Source organism: Scyliorhinus torazame, chromosome 6 (genome assembly GCF_047496885.1).
Source record: "Scyliorhinus torazame isolate Kashiwa2021f chromosome 6, sScyTor2.1, whole genome shotgun sequence".
Taxonomy (NCBI): domain Eukaryota; kingdom Metazoa; phylum Chordata; class Chondrichthyes; order Carcharhiniformes; family Scyliorhinidae; genus Scyliorhinus; species Scyliorhinus torazame.
The window spans coordinates 268,361,543-268,380,912 of record NC_092712.1 but is presented as its reverse complement, the minus strand read 5'-3'; the positions used below and the strand labels follow the sequence as shown (position 1 = coordinate 268,380,912).

Sequence of the window (19,370 nt, the reverse complement as noted above, 5' to 3'; positions counted from 1 at the left end):
CCGTTCCACCGGGAGCTGCCGAAACGTGCGACTTAGCTGGTCATCGCCGCACCTGGAAGTCGGTGATCTGGACACCTAACAACTTGAAGCTCTCGACCCTTTCTACTTCGTTCCCTTTGATGTAGACAGGGGCATGGTCTCCACAACGCTTCCTGAAGTCGATGACAATCTCCTTTGTTTTCTCGACATTGAGGGAGAAATTATTGTTGTCGCACTCGTTCACCAGATTCTCTACCTCATTCCTGTACTCTGTCTCATCATTGTTTGAGATCTGACCCACTACGGTGGTGTCATCAGCAAATTTGAAAATCGAGTTGGCGAGGAACTTGACCACACAGTTATAGGTGTATAAGGAGTAAAGTAGGGGGCTGAGGATACAGCCTTGTGGGGCACCGGTGTTGAGGATTGTTGCTAATGTTTGGTTGGCTCTGTTGAATTACGTTTGCTCAAAAGTCGCCAGGTATCTTTCGACACCGCCACAAGGTTCAGAACCGAATACTGATCAATGACTCGATATACCAGTTAGTAAGTTCAAAAGCAATGCTCATTTATTTACACACAGTCAAATCTACTCATGCATAAACTCTACAAACTAAACTACCACTATTACTAAAGCCTATACTTAGCTTTGGGCGCCCACTCAGTCAGAGGAACAATGGCCGTTGCTCGGTTCTGAGGCTGCTGGGTTGAGCTGTTTACAGGGTAGCAACTAGGAGCGTCTATCTCGTAGCGTGCGTTGACTTGGAACTTACTTGGTCTGCTGTAGCTGCTAGGCTGGTCTCTCTCTTCGCTGAGAGCCAAAGCCAAGGGAGAGCGTTCTCCCTTGGGGGATTCCTTTTATACCCAAAAGGGCTTCGCGCTCTTTTGGGCGGGCCTTGCACTTGGCCTCAACTAATTGGGTCTTTCCCAATCATCGGTATCGATTTTCCTCCAATAGAGGGGTGGTTCCCTGATCGCTGGGTGTGTCCTGGTGACTGTTAGTCTGCTTTGTCTTAGCCTCTTCTGGCGCCGGGGAGTCTGCCTTAACACTGTGTATCTAAATGTTTCCCTTTTGTCCCCGGAGATGGCTCATTAGTATGTCGATTGCTTGGTTATTTCTGTCCTGTCTGAGAGTTTAAGGTTCTAATCAACAGACAGAGCTTTCACCTGTTTGTTTCTTAGTATTGTCCAATTTTCCCTGCATTCTTTGCAAGTGTCCATTTTATAATCGGAAGTGGCCATCCCAGATGGCTACAGGATGATAGAAAGAGAGGAAGATAGATGATAAAAAGAGAGGAGATTATGAACAGCCAAGACAGTTCTTTCCAAACTATTTTCCAACATGACCCAATTTTATCTCTTGAAAATTAACATGCCCTCAAAAGCCAACATAAACAAAACAGCACAGCAACATTAATTATGTAATTAGAGTACTTTGTAAACATATTTTAGGTACTCTCCTGTTCATTGCTTCACCTGAGCCATGCCAGCCCATAGAACTTGTCCAGGGGGCCACAGATATTATTTACAACTTATCTACAGCAACATCACATCTAAGTTTCCCTAGAGGTCATCTTGACATCAACTTGACATCATTAATTTTAATGTGAGGCGAGTTAAATAAACTTCTAATTTTCTACTGAGGATTTCGAATGACAAAGTACTATTTACAGGTGCAGAGGCTTCAGTTTTGCAGTGAATTCTGCAGCACACAATGCAGCTTTATCGAATTTAATTCACAGGATAAGTAACTCACTTGAATGTGGAGCCACACTCCTTGTAACCTGGGGAAACTGGTAAATGGAAATGGTTCTGAACAAGCATCGAACATGACAGTGACTGGCGACTGAGATTTTAGCCAGGTTTTCCATGGTCCCTGGTGACAGAACCTTCGGTGAAGCCTCCATTTCCCCCCCCAAACCCCCCACCCCCACCCCCCCCACCCCAACCCCCACCCCCCACCCCAACCCCCACCCCCCACCCCAACCCCCACCCCCCACCCCAACCCCCACCCCCCACCCCAACCCCCACCCCCCACCCCAACCCCCACCCACCCGCACCCCCACCCCCACCCCCACCCCCCACCACCACCCCCACCCCACCCCACCCCCACCCCCACCCCCACCCCCACCCACTCTGTAATTAGTCCGTCTTTCCCCCCCCTAAAAAAAGTCAGCCTCTCCCCTAGCCCCACCCACCTGTACACACATTCATAGAATCCCTACAGTGCACAGCCCATCAAGTCTGCAACAACCCTCTGAAAGAGCAGCCGACCTAGGTCCACTCCCCACCCAATACCTGTAACACACTTAACCTTTGGACAATTTAGGCAACCACACTAAGGGCCAATTTAACATGGCCAATCCAGCTAATCTGCACATCTTTGGATTTGGAAATAAACTCCTCTTCCCAATCCAGACACAAAGATCAACATGCCAATGGTAGCCAGCAGGGAGTTTGACAGCCTCTGTCTGTGTGTGGCAGAGACCCTGCAGGCAATGTTTTTAAATGGTCTTGAGAAGAAAAAAATAAAGTCTGCAATTGAGAGATGAACTGGACATCACCTGGGCCTTTGTATGGAGGCCTTTGTAATCTTGGAGGAGGGGAAGCTTGTGATGCCAATTGCTGTTTGTTTCCCCAATTTTGGCCCCACAGTTTTGGAACCACTGGTTAAGAATGAGGTGTGTTCTTTTTCTTCCTTTGAGTTACAAGATTCTGTTATTTGAGAAGATAATGAATTAGTGACCCTCGTTATACCATTGAAGTAGATTAACTAACTGCTATTTTGTTGCTGTTTGTGGAACCTTGCTGTGGGCCACGTGCCTGCTGCGTTTTCCTACATTACATCTGTGACTGCATTTTAAACTGATTGTAAAATGGAGGACTATATATATATATATATATATGTGTGTGTGTGTGTTGTAGCCATCTGGGATGGCCACTTTCAGTATACAAAATGGACACTCGCAGAGCCTATAGGGAAAGATGGACAATACAAAACAACAAGCAGGCACAGTGCCTAAATGTATATTTGAAAGGCAGTCAGCAGACGGAACCGAAACTCTGGGTCGATTTACATATTGATGGCCCATCTCCGAGGAACAAAGGACTAATGCTCAGGTAGCCGATACTGTCTCAAACATTCCGGCGCCACTACCCCAACCAGAAGACACAAACAAAGCAAGGCCAACGGCCACTTAGGACACGCCCAGCCATCAAGGCACCCGCCCCTTTATTGGCTTAGATCGATGACAATGATCGAGAAGCTGCCCAATTAATTGGGACCAAGTTTAAGGCCCGCCTAAAAGCACACAAAGCCCCTCCAAGTATAAGAAGAAACCCCTCTAAAGGTTCGCTCTCTTGGATTTGGCTCTCAAGCGGCGAGACCCTTCTACCAGCACCACCAGAAGCAAGTAAGTTCAAGTTCAACGCTCGCTACCAGATGGACGACCTTAGCTATACTCCTGTTACCTCTTCGAACCCAACAGGCTCAGATCCGAACAACGGCCATTGTTCCTCTGACCTAAGTGGGCACCCAAAGTTAAGTATCGGTGTTAGTGATAGAAATAGTTTAGCCTGTAGTGTTATTGAGTAAATCATACTGTGTGTAAATAAAGTAGTATTGACTTTGAACTAACTAACTGGTGTATTGGCTCTTTGATCGGTATTCGGTTGAACCTTGTGGCGGTATCGAGAGATACCTGGCGACTCTGAAAGCATACTCAGAATTAGGATTAAGAAAGGCGACCTTATTAACCGCCATATTTATAGCAAGTAAATAGAGCAACAATATAAATATATAGCAAGTTGTTTTTGTTCCTTGGCTATAAACTGGTCATGCCTCTTTATTCTATTAATTTTCTGTAGGCTTGCTGAACAGGGACACACTGTTGTTGGTGTGGAAGTATCTAAAATAGCAATAAAAGAATTCTTTGCAGAACAGAATTTGTCCTACACCCAGGGATCTGTTCCAGGAATACCAGGTGCAGAAGTATTTACGGTAAGATAATGTCAAATGTTTTGTTTCTACTGTAAGGAGTCCTTAAAAAAAGTGGGAATAATATGAATTTACAATGGTGTTTCTGAATTTTTAAAACTCTGCATGTAGCTGATCACAGCCACAAGCATGTATTTGGAAAATATGGATATCAAGTTGCAATCACTTAGTAAATGCATTTATTGTGCAAACTAAATGTTAAAATTTAAATGTTGAAATCCTGATCCTGGAGAAATTTGAGTATTTCACTGAATGTCTTTAACTAAACTAGAGTTAGGGTAAAAAGCTGTCATTACTGTCAGAACGTTTGCCACAGAGTAAGATTACTAAGTTTGTGATTACCACCAGTGATAATGTTTAAATTCCTCTTTATTAAGTTGTTGTACTTGACTAAAATGGCAATAAAGTAACTACTAGGATGCAAATTACATTTGACCAAGCCACATATTTACCCCAGAACAGTACTAAATTTCTACATTTCATCTTTTATCTAAACTTACCCCATGGTAAGAATATTAGCTTTTGCACTTCTAGTTTAATTCAAGACATTCAGTGAAACACTTAATTTCCCTGAGATCAGCCTTTATTAGCATCACTTAATTTGTATAGTAATTGTACAAAGTTTAGAAACTAATCATTGCATTAGGGATTCCACAAAGGAATACTTGCCTTTTTGACTGCCGCCTTTTTCAGATGTAATGTGTTTATGATCTCCGTAGAGGCCAATAACTTTTAAAAACAGAAATGTATTCCCCAAGGACTTTTGCAAAGAGGCACAGAATTTCATGTTTTAAAACCTTTCCTGTAACAAACAAACTAAAAGCAACATTAATTAAACATTACTTCGGAGCTAGTAACATACTAAACTACAGCAAAGATACCCCCTATTAATCAATCAACACAACTAAAAACCCAGTGTCATGATTAACCGTCATGCCATACTCTCATCACATCTGTAACCTTCTGATAAAATCCCAAATCTCAGCAATTCAACAGGCCCTCCCTCCCTGTCCCACCAGCTTGGGTCCTTTAATATCCTCTAAAAGTCCCTTCACTCAATCCTCCTGAGTATAATCACATTGACTTCCAGCAGCAAGTCACCCTCTGTTGTTTCATGAGTCCTTAAATCTCTACAGCTCCCATCTCTTCAACCAGATAATCTGTTCTCACCACCATTTTACTTGGTAGTTAACACAAAAACAGTCTCTCCTTGTGCTCACTGTTTTGAGTCTTCTCCTCCAGGTTTCAGTGTCTCACTGAAACTGTGAGCCTCTGTTCAACAAGACCAGCTGCCCCCCTTATCAATCAAGGTGTGAAAATTAGCACTTCGTGTTTCTCAGAGTTCCAACCTGAGCCCAACATTCTGCCTTACTTTAAATTAAAAGAGACAGTTTAAAACAAAACCACCTTATGTAACATTTGTAACAAATAGCAGGAAAACTGTTGGTGTTTACCATCAATACTCTGAAACTGACAGCAACTCTTGACATCCACACAGGTGCTGTTAAGTGTAGCAGTTGCTATCAATGGTATGGTTTCCCTGTGCCTCAAAGAGTGCCCTGTTGAAGTCCTCATAGATAGAAATCAATGAGAAAATTGACATGAACATCCACTTCTTATGCCATCATTCTCACAAAACGCCAAGGAAAAAGTGACACCTTATTGAATGAGGTTTTAATGGCATATCAAATCATAATTACTAATGAACAACCTCTGGTCCTGGAAACTTATTTTCAGATTTGTGAAATGTCTAATTTCTCTATTCCATTATAAATGTTCCTTAGATATTCTATTTTTCTTTTCAAAAAAAGTTTGAAATTTTAGCTTCAGTCTTAAACTCTCATATATTGTTGCTAACTTTGGTTGGCTCTTGGGTCTTTACTGAATTTGCTCTGTTTCTATAACCTTTGCTCTAGAGTCGCCAGGTATCTTTATGATATCGCCACGAGGTTCAAGTTCAAATAATGATCAATAACTCAACACACCAATTAGTAAGATTCAAATCAAAACACATTTATTATACACAGTAAATCACTACTCATGCATAAACTACTTTCTAGACTATTCTCTATCACTAAAAGGCCTATACTTAGCTTCGGAATTGGCCCACCAGGTCAGGGGAACAAATGGCCTTTCGTCCAATCTGAGTCTGCAGGATTCAAAAGCTGGTATGGACTGGTAGCTAGGAGCGCCTATCTCGTAGCCTGTGTTGACTGGAGACTTACTTGGTTGATGCGGCAGCTTGGGCAGTTCACTTTCAAGGGTTGATTCGCTGCTGAGTGACCCTGCCAAGAAGGATGATTTGAACTTGGGGACTCTATTTTATAGTCCCCATGGGCTTCCCTCCCCTTTGGGCAGACCCCGTACCTGGTTCCAAGTGATTGGACTGCGATCCGATCACTTGGATCGATTTCTCCAATACTGGAGTTGTTCCCTGATCGCTGGGCAGTCCCTGAGTGTCCGTTGGCCTTCCTTTGTCTTCGCTCCTGCTGGCGCCGAGGAGTCTGGCTTGGCCTTATTCACCTTAAATGTTTTGATTGTTCCCGGGATCGCTCATTAGTATGCAGATGGCTGTGATTTCAGTGCTGTCTGGGCTTTTGCAAGTTCTCATACACAGGATTTCTGCACTTGCTAGTTTCTGCCTGTGTTGGCTGAATTTCCCTGCAGCCTTTGTGGATCTCCATTTTAAGTCGGGAAGTGGCCAACCCAGGTGGCTATAGTATGTCCCAATCTTGATTTAACTTCCTATAAAATTTTTAAAAGTGAATGAGGTAACCTGCTTGTTACTTCCAACTTTCTGTCTGTGAGAATATTCTGCTTTGATTAGTCTGCTTGATGATGAGACATTTTGGACACTAGAAATCTATAATTCACACTAGAATCAAACGAACATCAGGAAAGGTGCAACCAAAGTGTTTTGTTTTGTGGCCAGCTTTCTCTGAGGTACTCTCAGGAGTGAGTGCTGCCACTTCACCACTTACCTCAAAATCTGACCCACACACTTGAGTTATGAAATATTATAGATCTGACAAAATATGTCTATAAACTATTTGGACTTCTACTTGCCAGTTTCAGGAGGCACCCAAAGATGTTCTGCATTGACTGTAGCTGTCAACTGTTTCTTCCCAGGCTACATACAGTCAACTAAGTTGTGAACTGTAAATGCCTGAAAAGTATTGCCCTTCGTGACTCTTACTATATCTGTCAATCAGGCTGAAAGACAATTACATGATAAAAATGTATGAGGAAGAAATTCATTTGTTTAAAAAAGGCTTTCATCTCAAACTATAGGTCTGCTTTTAGAACAGGTGAGTTACCCTGCCAGCTATAACTTTACAACATTCTCTTTGTGTATAACCATTTACACAAATAGACACGTGGATGTTCTGCTTCATTCAGCAATTGGAGTTATAATTCCTTGCTTTGACTGTTACATAGATTGTATGGCATAGATAGTTGAATGATGTTTGTCTTGCAATATTACAACTCCTGTGCCATAAAGCTTGCAGGAATTTAACTATCATAAAGATGGCACACTTCCTCTTCCCCTGTGCAGCTGGAAAGGTAAATAATCTTAAGGTGCCATTCTGTTGACGCTCAAATGGCCGAGGCTAAATCCGAGATCAAGCTTAGTACCCAATTCATTTTTTTTCCAATTAAGGGGCAATTTAGTGTGGCCAATCCATCTATCCTGCACACCTTTTGGTTGTGGGGGTGAGACCCACGCTGACACGGGGAGAATGTGCAAACTCCACATGGACAGTGAACCGGGATCGAACCCTGGTCCTCAGCACTGTGAGGCAGCAGTGCTAAGGTCTGTTTATATCAAGGGGATATTTAGTGCCATGAGGTCACTTTTATAATTGAAACATATATTGGACACTAGTGTTTCAATTTAGAGTCTACATGTTTTTACATTAAACATACATATATATATAGAATAGAGCAAATAGAGCAGGCAAATCTTTTGATTTTGCTTTCATTCTAAATTTAACTTTTAGGACATTTCATATGGCATCGGATCTTCTAATAAAAGGGAAGCACAAACCACGCAATGTCATTTTTGACAGCGGTATTGTAAGGTTGTTTTATTGTGAACATCTTGTGGCAAAAAGGTAATGGGCAGAAAGAGAAATTACCACAATTAGTTACCTCTTTTGTTTTCACAATTAGGAAGTTTAAAAAAAATGTTTCTCCCAACATCAGCAAAATCTGTAGCCAGAACTAATTTATATTATACTTGAAGTGGGAAATGGTTCAGAAGGGCACTTGGCACAGAAGATGGCTGCCTGACACACAAGATGGAGACACAGAGAATAAAGCAGACATAACTGATGCCTGGAGTCCAGCGGGGTGCCAGTAGGACAGATAGGTACAGATCCAGGACAAAGGTAGCCAGACAGGAAGATTAAGAAATACATAAATGCGGGACACCACTTGAATAAAGCTGACTTCAGCCAAGGTGTACACAATGATATGCTAATACGAATGTCTTGGGCCATTTCCTAAAACAAAGGGACAATCGATACTACTTTACTGCTGCTGCCTGTAACCTGTAAAACCTCTTTGACTGTGGCCATGTGTAAATGGCAAAACGCTTACAAATAGCGATGTACAATCTATAAAATGTTTAAAGATAACAAGGTGATAATTGTTTTGTATCTGGGCTCATTGTGAACCCGAAGTGGCTGTTTAAAGATAACAAGGTGATAATTGTTTTGTATCTGGGCTCATTGTGAACCCAAAGTATAAAATGAATGACTGCCATTCAAACCGGGAGAAAGGCTGGCTACTGTACCGCGTGGTACATACGCTTTCTCCCGAAGCTTCGTGTAACAATAAAACTGCACTTATTTGAACACAGCAAGTCTGACTCTTGAAGTGGTTGATTTTTCCACAACATATTGGCATAGTCTGGCAGAGTCCTACTTCTGGTGAGTTCCGATCGAAGGCCTCGATCGGAAAGCCGGGGTAAAGATCGTTTCGAATCTGCAGGAGTCAGGCTGGTCAAAAAGTGCAGTTTAAAATAAGGTACCTATAGTGATAAGCATAGTGATATAAGTCTTGACTGTATAGTGACATGATAATAGATCAGGTTTGGTACTAACTGCTGATAGTATTAAGGATTTGTGGCTTGTGCTGATCAACAAACGGACAAGGTAGTGATGTCCCAAACGCCCAGCCTTAGACTGGCTGTCAAGAGGAGGAATCTCCCACGCGAAGGTTAGGATTTGAAGTGGGCATTGAGGCTCCAAAGGCACTAAGGATTGTGAAGCACAAGTGGCAGAAATCGGCTAACCCCGAACTCTGTAGTGGCGAACAAATGCAGAGTTCTTGTATGAAAATAGAGCATAAGGTGGGTACTGGGCTGTCCAATGTCTTATTAGCGGTGCGGAAAAGGAGCTGATCAACTCTGACCTAGAGCCGAACTCCGGTGGAGAAGCACGTTGCCGAGGTGGTAATAGTGGACACCGTGAGTATAAGTCAAACCCTGAGAGACGGTAGTGATAGCGTGGCGCTGGAATAGTAATAGTGGCTGGGGGGTAGTGAAGTCACTTCAGTAGAGAGCACACTTTGCTAGGAGGCAGCTGCGGCCGTACAGACGGTGCTAGGGTAGTAATAGTGGCTGGGAGGTAGTGAAGTCCCTCCAGTAGAAAGCACACTTTACTCATAGTAACCGGGGGTATCCTAAAAATGGGAGTGATTATGTCCCAGGATTACGACGAGTTGGTAGAGTGGGCTAGCGGTGTACAGGTAGATGAGACATCCCAGGTCAGAGCAAGACCAGAAAGAGTAGCGACCCCCAGTAACGGGAACTGGGTCAAGCCGAAACTGACCTGCCACAATTTTCGCCGGCAAGGGCACTATGCGAGGGATTGCGGGGCCCCACAGAAAGGAGACAGACCAGGAGACAGTGGGAAGCATTGCAGCCACTGTAATAAGTATGGACACTCAGAGGCAGTGTGTTGGGAGAAGCATGGGAGACCCCCGACCCGATCCAGGACCACCACAGAATCGAAGGGATCACGGAACCTCCGAGGTCAGCAGGGCTGACTGTCTGCAGCCCCCACTCACAAGGGTAAAAAGAAGGGAAGAATCTATGTGTCTGCACTAGTAGGGGGCAGACAATGTGAGATGCTAGTGGACACAGGAGCATCCATATCTTTTACCAACCAACCCTTACCCCACACAAACAAAATGATTCACCTAACCGGGATAGGAGGGAACAAAACACCCGCCTACCTGAGCAAAACCACGTTAGTAGAAATAAATAATTTGTATACACCCATGAGATTCTATGTATGCCAAAATAACAAGGGTACAATAATGGGAAATGATTGAATGACGGAATATAAAGTTTTAATAGATTATTGTAAGGGAGAATTGATTTGGCCAAGACTGGACGGTCGGAAAACTAAAATAGGGAAACTTACAAATCACTTGGAAACCATTAAGGCGGCCACAGTCACCGCCAGAAATTGGGAATTAGAGACGGAGGGGGTTCGGAGCCATTTGTGCTTCCAGCCCCAGAGTGTGGGCGGAGACAAAATTAGATACTGAACTGACTAAAACAGACCCGATAAGGATACCAGGACCAGAGCATAAGCCCCACCGACAGTAACCAATTAAGCCAGAGGCAGAAAAGGCCGTAGTAGAAATAGTCAAAGGGTTAGTGGAGAGGGGAATCCTTTTTTTTAAAAATATGTTTATTAAGAATTTTTCAACAAAATTTTCAACCATACAAACAAACCCCCCCCCCGTAACAAAAAAAGAAAGAAAGCTCGCATAGCAAGACATGAACATGGCAAGTCAATATGATACAGAACTTTGTACATTGGATTCCTCCTGTACATGTCAGTTTTCTGGATCATTCATGTGTTTTCTTGCTCAAATGCCCCCCAGATTACCCCCCCCCCCCCCCACACAAAAGATGTCCCTCCACCCCCTGGGTTGCTGTTGCTGCTGTCCGACCTTCATCTAACGCTCCGCGAGATAGTCCAGGAACAGTTGCCACCGCCTGTGGAACCCCTGCGCAGACCCTCTCAAGGCGAACTTTATTGTCTCCAACTTGATAAACCCTGCCATATCATTTATGCAGGCCTCCACGCTGGGGGGCTTCGCCTCTTTCCACATTAACAAGATCCTTCGCCGGGCTACTAGGGACGCAAAGGCCAGAATGCCGGCCTCTTTCGCCTCCTGCACTCCCAGCTCGTCCACCACTCCAAATAGTGCTAGCCCCCAGCTTGGCTTGACACGGACTTTCACCACCTTAGATACTGTTCCCGCAACTCCCCTCCAGAACTACTCCAGTGCCGGGCATGACCAAAACATATGGACATAGTTCCCGGACTTCCTGAGCACCTCCCACATCTGTCCTCCACCCCAAAGAACCTACTCAGCCTCGCCCCCGTCATATGCGCTCTATGAACCACCTTAAATTGTATCAGGCTAAGCCTGGCACACGAGGAAGAGGAATTAACCCTACTTAGGGCATCAGCCCATACTCCCTCCTCAATCTCCTCCCCCAACTCCTCTTCCCATTTACCCTTCAGCCCCTCTACCAAAGCCTCCCCCTCTTCTTTCATCTCCTGGTATATCGCCAACACCTTGCCCTCTCCGACCCATACGCACAAAAATCACCCTGTCTTGAATCCCCTGTGCCGGGAGCAGCGGGAATTCCCTCACCTGCCGCCTCACAAACGCCCTCACTTGCATGTACCTGAAGGCATTTCCCGGGGGTAATCCAAATTTCTCCTCCAGCGCGCCTAAGCTCGCAAACGTCCCATCGATGAACAGGTCCCCCATTCTTCTAATCCCTGCCCGATGCCAGCTCTGAAACCCCCCATCCATCCTTCCTGGGACAAACCGATGGTTATCTCTGATCGGGGACCACACCGAGGCTCCCATCGCACCTCTGTGCCGTCTCCACTGCCCCCAGATCTTTTAGCGTTGCCGCCACCACCAGGCTCGTGGTGTACCTTGTCGGCGAGAGCGGCAGCGGTGCCGCCACCAGCGCCCCCAGGCTCGTTCCTTTGCAGGACGCCATCTCCAAACTTTTCCACGCCGCCCCCTCTCCCTCCATCACCCACTTACGGATCATCGCCACATTGGCTGCCCAGTAGTAGCCACCCAAGTTTGGCAACGCCAACCCTCCTCTATCTCTGCTATGCTCCAGGAACCCCCTCCTTACCCTCGGGGTCTTGCTCGCCCACACAAATCCCATAATTCTCCTGCTTACCCTCTTAAAGAAGGCCTTGGTAATCACAATTGGGAGGCATTGGAATACAAAAAGAAATCTCGGGTCGACCACCATTTTAATCGACTACCCTGCCCGCCAGCGAGAGTGGCAACATGTCCCACCTTTTAAAATCATCCTCCATCTGTTCCACCAGCCGCGTCAAATTAAGTTTGTGCAGTGCCCCCCAGCTCCTAGCAACCTGAATCCCCAAGTATCGAAAGCTCCTTTCCGCCCTCCTCAACGGTAGGTCGTCTATCCCTCTTCCCTGATCCCCCGGATGCATCACAAAGAGCTCACTCTTTCCCACATTGAGCTTATAGCCCGAAAAGTCTCCAAACTCCCTTAGGATCTGCATGACCTCAACCATCCCCTCCACTGGATCCGCCACATACAGCAACAGGTCGATGTTCCTCTCCCCCTCGAACCACCCCCTCCCATTTCCCCGACTCCCTTAATGCCATGGCCCAAGGTTCAATTGCTAATGCAAACAGCAGTGGGGACAGGGGGCACCCCTGCCTCGTCCCTCGATACAGCCGGAAATACTCCGACCTCCGCCGGTTCGTGACCACACTCGCCACCGGGGCTCTATACAGGAGCTTAACCCAACTAATAAACCCTCCCCCGAACCCAAACCTCCTCAACACTTCCCAGAGGTACTCCCACTCTACTCGGTCAAAGGCCTTCTCCGCGTCCATGGCTGCCACTATCTCCGCCTCTCCCTCCACCGATGGCATCATTATCACGTTTAGGATCCTTCGCACTTTGGTATTTAGCTGTCTACCCTTTACGAATCCCGTCTGGTCCTCGTGAATCACCCCCGGGACACAGTCCTCAATCCTCGTAGCCAACATTTTTGCCAGCAACTTAGCATCTACGTTGAGGAGCGAGATCGGTCTATACGACCCACATTGCAGTGGGTCCTTATCCCGCTTCAGGATCAAAGAGATCGTCGCCTCCGACATTGTTGGAGGCAGGGTCCCCCCCTCCCTTGCTTCATTGAAGGTCCTTACCAGCAACGGGGCTAACAGGTCTACATACTTCCTATAAAACTCCACCGGGAACCCATCCGGCCCCGGGGCCTTCCCTGCCTGCATGCTCCCTAGTCCTTTAACCAGCTCCTCCACCCCAATTGGCGCCCCCAAACCAGCCACCTCCTGCTCCTCCACCCTCGGGAACCTCAGTTGGTCCAAGAATCGTCGCATCCCCTCTTTTCCCCCTGGGGGCTGGGACCTAGACAGCTCCTCGTAAAAGGCCTTGAATGCCTCATTCACTTTCCCCGCACTCCGCACCATAGTTCCCCTGCCATCCTTGACTCCACCTATTTCCCTCGCTGCCATCCTCTTACGGAGCTGAAGTGCCAGCATCCGACTCGCCTTCCCCCCCCCCATATTCGTATATCGCCCCCTGTGCCTTCCTCCACTGTGCCTCTGCCTTCCCTGTGGTCAACAGGTCGAACTCCGTCTGGAGACTTTGTCTCTCCCTGAGTAGTCCCTCATCAGGAGCCTCTGCATATCTCCTGTCCACCCTTAAAATCTCCCCCACTAACCTCTCCCTTTCCCTGCCCTCTCTCTTCACCCTATGAGCCCTGATGGAGATTAACTCTCCCCTGACCACCCGCCTTCAGTGTCTCCCATACTACTCCCACCTGCACCTGCCGTTGTCGTTGGCCTCCAGATTAGGGCAGCACGGTAGCATTGTGGATAGCACAATTGCTTCACAGCTCCAGGGTCCCAGGTTCGATTCCGGCTTGGGTCACTGTCTGTGCGGAGTCTGCACATCCTCCCCGTGTGTGCGTGGGTTTCCTCCGGGTGCTCCGGTTTCCTCCCACAGTCCAAAGATGTGCCTGTTAGGTGGATTGGCCATGATAAATTGCCCTTAGTGTCCAAAATTACCCCTAGTGTTGGATGGGGTTACTGGGTTATGGGGATAGGGTGGAGGTGTTGACCTTGGGGAGGGTGCTCTTTCCAAGAGCCGGTGCAGACTCGATGGGCCAAATGGCCTCCTTCTGCACTGTAAATTCTATGATACCTTTTGATGCACCCCCGCACCCTCCCACACACTTCCTCGTCTGCCAGCAGTCCCACATTCAACCGCCACAACAGGCGTTGGTCCCTCGCCTCCCCCAGCTCTAGCTCCACCCAATGCGGGGCATGGTCTGAAATGGCTAGGGCCGAATACTCCGTTCCCTCCACTTTCGGGATCAATGCCCTGCCCAGAACAAAAAAATCTATCCGGGAGTAGGCCTTATGTACGTGGGAGAAAAAAGAAAATTCTCTGGCCAAAGGCCTGGCAAATCTCCACGGATCTACTCCCCCCATCTGATCCATAAACCCCCTAAGCACCTTGGCCGCAGCCGGCCTCTTCCCCGTCCTAGATCTGGAACGATCTAATGCTGGATCCAGCACCGAGTTAAAATCCCCACCCATTATCAAGCTCCCTACCTCCAAGTCTGGAATACGCCCCAACATCCGTTTCATGAATCCAGCATCGTCCCAGTTCGGGGCATATACATTCACCAGTACTACCTCCGTCCCCTGCAACCTACCGCTCACCATCTCGTATCGGCCTCCATTGTCCGCTACTATGTTCTTGGCCTCAAACGACACCCGCTTCCCACCAGTATTGCCACCCCTCTATTCTTCGCATCCAGCCCCGAATGGAACACCTGTCCTACCCATCCCTTCCTTAACCTGACCTGATCTGCCACCTTCAGATGTGTCTCCTGAAGCATGACCACGTCTGCCTTCAGTCCCTTTAGGTGCGCGAACACTCGGGCCCTCTTAACCGGTCCATTTAGGCCTCTCACATTCCACGTGATCAGCCGGATTGGGGGTGGGGGGGCGGGTGGCTACCCCCCCCCCCCCCCCCGCCGACGAGCCATCTCCTATCTTAGGCCAGTCCCGTGCCCGCACCTCCCGCACCCTCCAGTCCCCCATGCGGGGAACCTCCGCCCCGACCATCTCTTCCATTTTCAGTTCCCCCTCGGACAGTGCAGCAGCAACCCTAATGTCCCCCACCCTCCCCTCCCCGCTAGATCCGCATCTAGCACTTTTGCTCCCTCCATATTACTTCCATAAGTCAGCTGACTTCTGCTGACCCCGGCTTCCCCCGCCTTCCCGTTGATCTCCCCGTGTGGGAGTCTCTCCTCCTCCTTACCTTCCTCCATTCTCCCCCCCCCCCCCTTTAGCGCGGGAAAACGCCCGCGCTTTCCTGAGCCAGCCCCGCCCCCTGCAGCACAGCTCCTGTTGCGGCCATTATCCCAGTTCCCTCATCCCCGAGTCTCACCTCCCTCCAGCACCGACGGCCACATTCCCCATCATCTCGTCTACAGAAAAGAAAAAAAGGAATTTTAACCAGAACTCTACCCACATCCCCATCCATCATCCCACCCATGAAGTATTCTTTATCCATATTTACAACCCCGTATACAAGCAACATCTCCCCCCACAACCACAGCCCCTCAGTTCGAGTCCAATTTTTCCGTTTGAATAAAGGTCCAAGCCTCTTCTGGCGTTTCAAAATAATGGTGTCGGTCCTGATAAGTGACCCACAGTCGTGCAGGCTGCAGCATGCCGAACCTGACTCCTTTTTTGTGCAGCACCGCCTTGGCCCAGTTGAAACCAGCTCTCCTCCTTTCCACCTCCGCGCTCCAATGCTGGTAAACTCGGATCACCGCATTCTCCCATCTACTGCTCCACACCTTCTTGGCCCATCTCAGAACACTTTCTTTGTCCGCGAAGCGATGGAACCTTGCCACTATCGCCCTTGACGGCTCATCAGCCTTGGGTCTCCTCGCCAGGACCTGGTGAGCACCTTCCAGCTCCAGGGGGCTCGGAGAGGCCTCCGCACCCATCAGCGAATGGAGCATCGTACTCACATACGCCCCGGCATCAGCTCCTTCCACTCCTTCGGGGCGACTCAGAATCCGGAGATTCTTCCTCCTCGACCTGTTCTCCAGGACCTCTAGTCTCTCGGCCCACCTCCTGTGCACCGCCTCGTGCGCCTCCATTTTTACCGCCAGGCCCAGGATCTCGTCCTCGTTCTCATTCGTTTTATCTCTCACCACGCGAAGCTCCACCACCTGGGCCTTCTGGGTCTCCTTCAGCCCTCGATCGCCAACAGCATTGGCGCAGCACCTCCTTTTTAAGCTCCTCCACACAGCGCTTAAGGAACTCCTGCTGGTCCGGCCCCCATGCTACTCGATCTCCGCCCTCCGCCATCTTGTTTTTTCCCCCTCGTTTTTGCCGCTGCTCCAGAGCCTCTTTCTCCGGCGCTCCACCACTAATCTCGGCCATACGACGTAAGGGGGGACCTTACTTCATCTTCCCACACGGGATTAAATCAAAAAAGTTCCGTTGGGGCTCCTCTGTAGAGCCCAAAAGTCCGTTATCGCGGGAGCTGCCGAAATGTGCAGCTTAGCTCCGCATCGCCGCAACCGGAAGTCCGAGAGGGCAATCCTAAGGGAGACCACAAGCACCACTAACTCCCCAACCTGGCCAGTAATCAAGCCTGATGGGAGCTGTAGGCTCACGATAAACTATACCGGACTTAATAAAATGACGCCCAAATTGCCCCCCATTGTAGCAAACCCCTCGACAATCCTGAACGGATTGTCGCAGGAACATAAAATATTCACGGTATTGGACATAGCCAATGGATTCTGGTCCCTACCATTGGATCCAGAATCCCAGGACAAATTCGCCTGTAGGGGACAGACAATACACGTGGACTCGCCTACCACAGGGATTCCACAACAGCCCCGCTATCTTCCATCGGGTAATGAGTGACATCCTGAGTAGGGTAGAACTACCAGAGGGCAGCACGGCCCTACAATATGTAGACGATATCCTAATAGCTTCAGGGTCCAAGTCGGGACACCAGGCAGCACTGTACCTAATCCTACACAAGTTAGAAACTGCAGGGTTAAAGGTAAGCCCCAAGAAGGCACAAATCGGGAAGGCACAGGTCCTATATCTAGGACACCTTATATCCCAAGGACTTAAAGAAATACCAGCAGATCGGAAGCAGGCAATTCAACAAATGCCACAACCCGTCACCATAAGAGGGGTCAGGAAGGTGTTAGGGTTATTCAACTATAGCCGAAGTTTTATCCCGGGGTTCGCAAAATTGGCCGAACCAATACCGGGACTAATCAAAGGGGGAAAACCAGCGTTAGAGCCTGTAAAATGGGGACCGGAGCAGGAAGAGACTTACAGTAAACTAAAAACAGAACTAATATCAGCCTCTGGACTAGGGTTACCAGATTCAAATAAAGACTTTCATATCCATTGTAGCAATGAGGGAGGATTCTATTCCGCAGTAGTGACACAGAACCATGGCGACAAGAGGAGACCCATGGGGTACTATTCGACTGCAGAGGGACCGACAGTCACCGGGTTGCCAAGATGTATAGCCGCTTTAGATTGTGCCGCCTGGGCCGTAAGAATTAGCAAACCAGTAGTGATGGCAGGGAACCAAGCACACCTTGGTGGAAATGTTAAATACGGGGAAATTGAGGTCAGTCTCGAACATAAGGAGGGCTAAGTGGGAAGCTGTCCTCCTACCCACAAGCAAGTCCGTAGTAATAGTAAAAGATATAGGGGAGAATCCAGCAGAGGGGATTTTAGATACAGGAGAGCCACACACCTGTGGAGATGTAGACAGAGATGAAGGAGAAGGTCGAATAAAAGACACATCATTAACAACAGCTGAGGAGACCCTCTTTGTAGATGGGTCACGAAAATATGTGGAAGGATCACCCCGGACAGGGTGGGCAGTGGTGAATGATAAGTTAGGAAACATAAGGTCAGGAAGGATTGACGGAGGTCAATCCGCGCAAGTAGCTGAACTAGTGGCGCTCACACAGGCACTAGAGTTATCTGAGGGAAAAAACCGTGAACATATACACAGATAGCCGATATGCATTTGGAATTATATATGATTACATGACAACATGGGGAAGGAGAGGGTTCATAACCACTGGCGGAACCCCTATCAAACATCAGCAAAGAATTAAGGCGCTATTAAAAGCCAGTGAGAAACCCCGAGAAGCCACAGTAATCAAAATTGAAGCGCACCAGAAGGAGCCAGGAAGAGACAACCTGGATTGGTTGAATTTCAAAGGAAACCAAGCAGCTGATGCAGCAGGACAACTGGCTCTAGAACAAAAAACGATTAGCGAGCTACCAATATTAGCTACAGGACCAGTAGAAGAAGATATAGATATTAGGGAATTACAGGAGAACATCACAAGTGAGGAGAGAGAGAGATGGGAAGCGCAGGGTGCAGCCAAAGGGGCTGATCGTGTTTGGAGACGAGAGGATAAGGTGATAGCACCGGAATGCATACAGAACACCCTATTGGAATTACACCATGGGTTCTCGCATGTGGGTAGAGAGGCCATGATAACCAGCTTAGGAAGAGAATGGTGGTGGAAAGGGATGGGAAGAGACGTAGCCCGACACTGCCACCGATGCGTGATATGTGCACAACACAACCTTGGTAAACCCATAAAAATTAAAATGGGACACCAACCCAGACCCAAGGGACCCTGGGAACACCTGCAAATGGATTTCACAGGGCCACTACCACAATCCCATGGAAAAACTTATTGTCTGGTCATCATAGACCAATTCATCCGGTGGGTAGAAGCATTCCCTCCCAGAAATTGTACTGCTACCACGGTAGCCAGAATATTGGCAGAGGAAGTAATCCCTAGATGGGGAGTGCCCCTACACATTGATTCGGACCAGGGGACACACTTCACTGGGAAAGCGATGAAAACAGTATGCAAGCTGATGGGGATAAAACAAAAATTCCATATCCCCTATCATCCATAGAGTTCTGGGATGGTGGAACGTATGAATAGAACACTTAAGAATATATTAGCTAAAGCCATGCAAACATCGGGGAAAATGTGGACAGAGCTGTTGCCCACTATATTAATGAGGCTAAGAGCTACCACAAACCGGACAACCGGATTAACCCCTTATGAGCTAATGACAGGACGGGTGATGCAATTACCAGAAAGCATCATAACAGGTGGGACCGATGTAGGTCTGCTAAAAGACAGAATCAGGAGATATGTTTCGGAACTGAGCACCCAGCTAAAAGGGATGTGCAAATTCGTAAAAGACAATCAGGAACAAAAAGACA

General features: G+C 47.7%; 1 protein-coding gene across 1 annotated transcript in view; it reads left to right on the top strand.

Annotated features, from left to right (window-relative positions):
- Window positions 1–19,370, top strand: part of LOC140425425 (probable thiopurine S-methyltransferase) — a 117,526-nt gene that overhangs the window by 37,740 nt on the left and 60,416 nt on the right. The window contains exon 4 of the mRNA XM_072509695.1: window positions 3,847–3,979. Coding sequence (XP_072365796.1) covers window positions 3,847–3,979 — 133 coding nt within the window. The remainder of the gene's footprint in view (window positions 1–3,846; window positions 3,980–19,370) is intronic.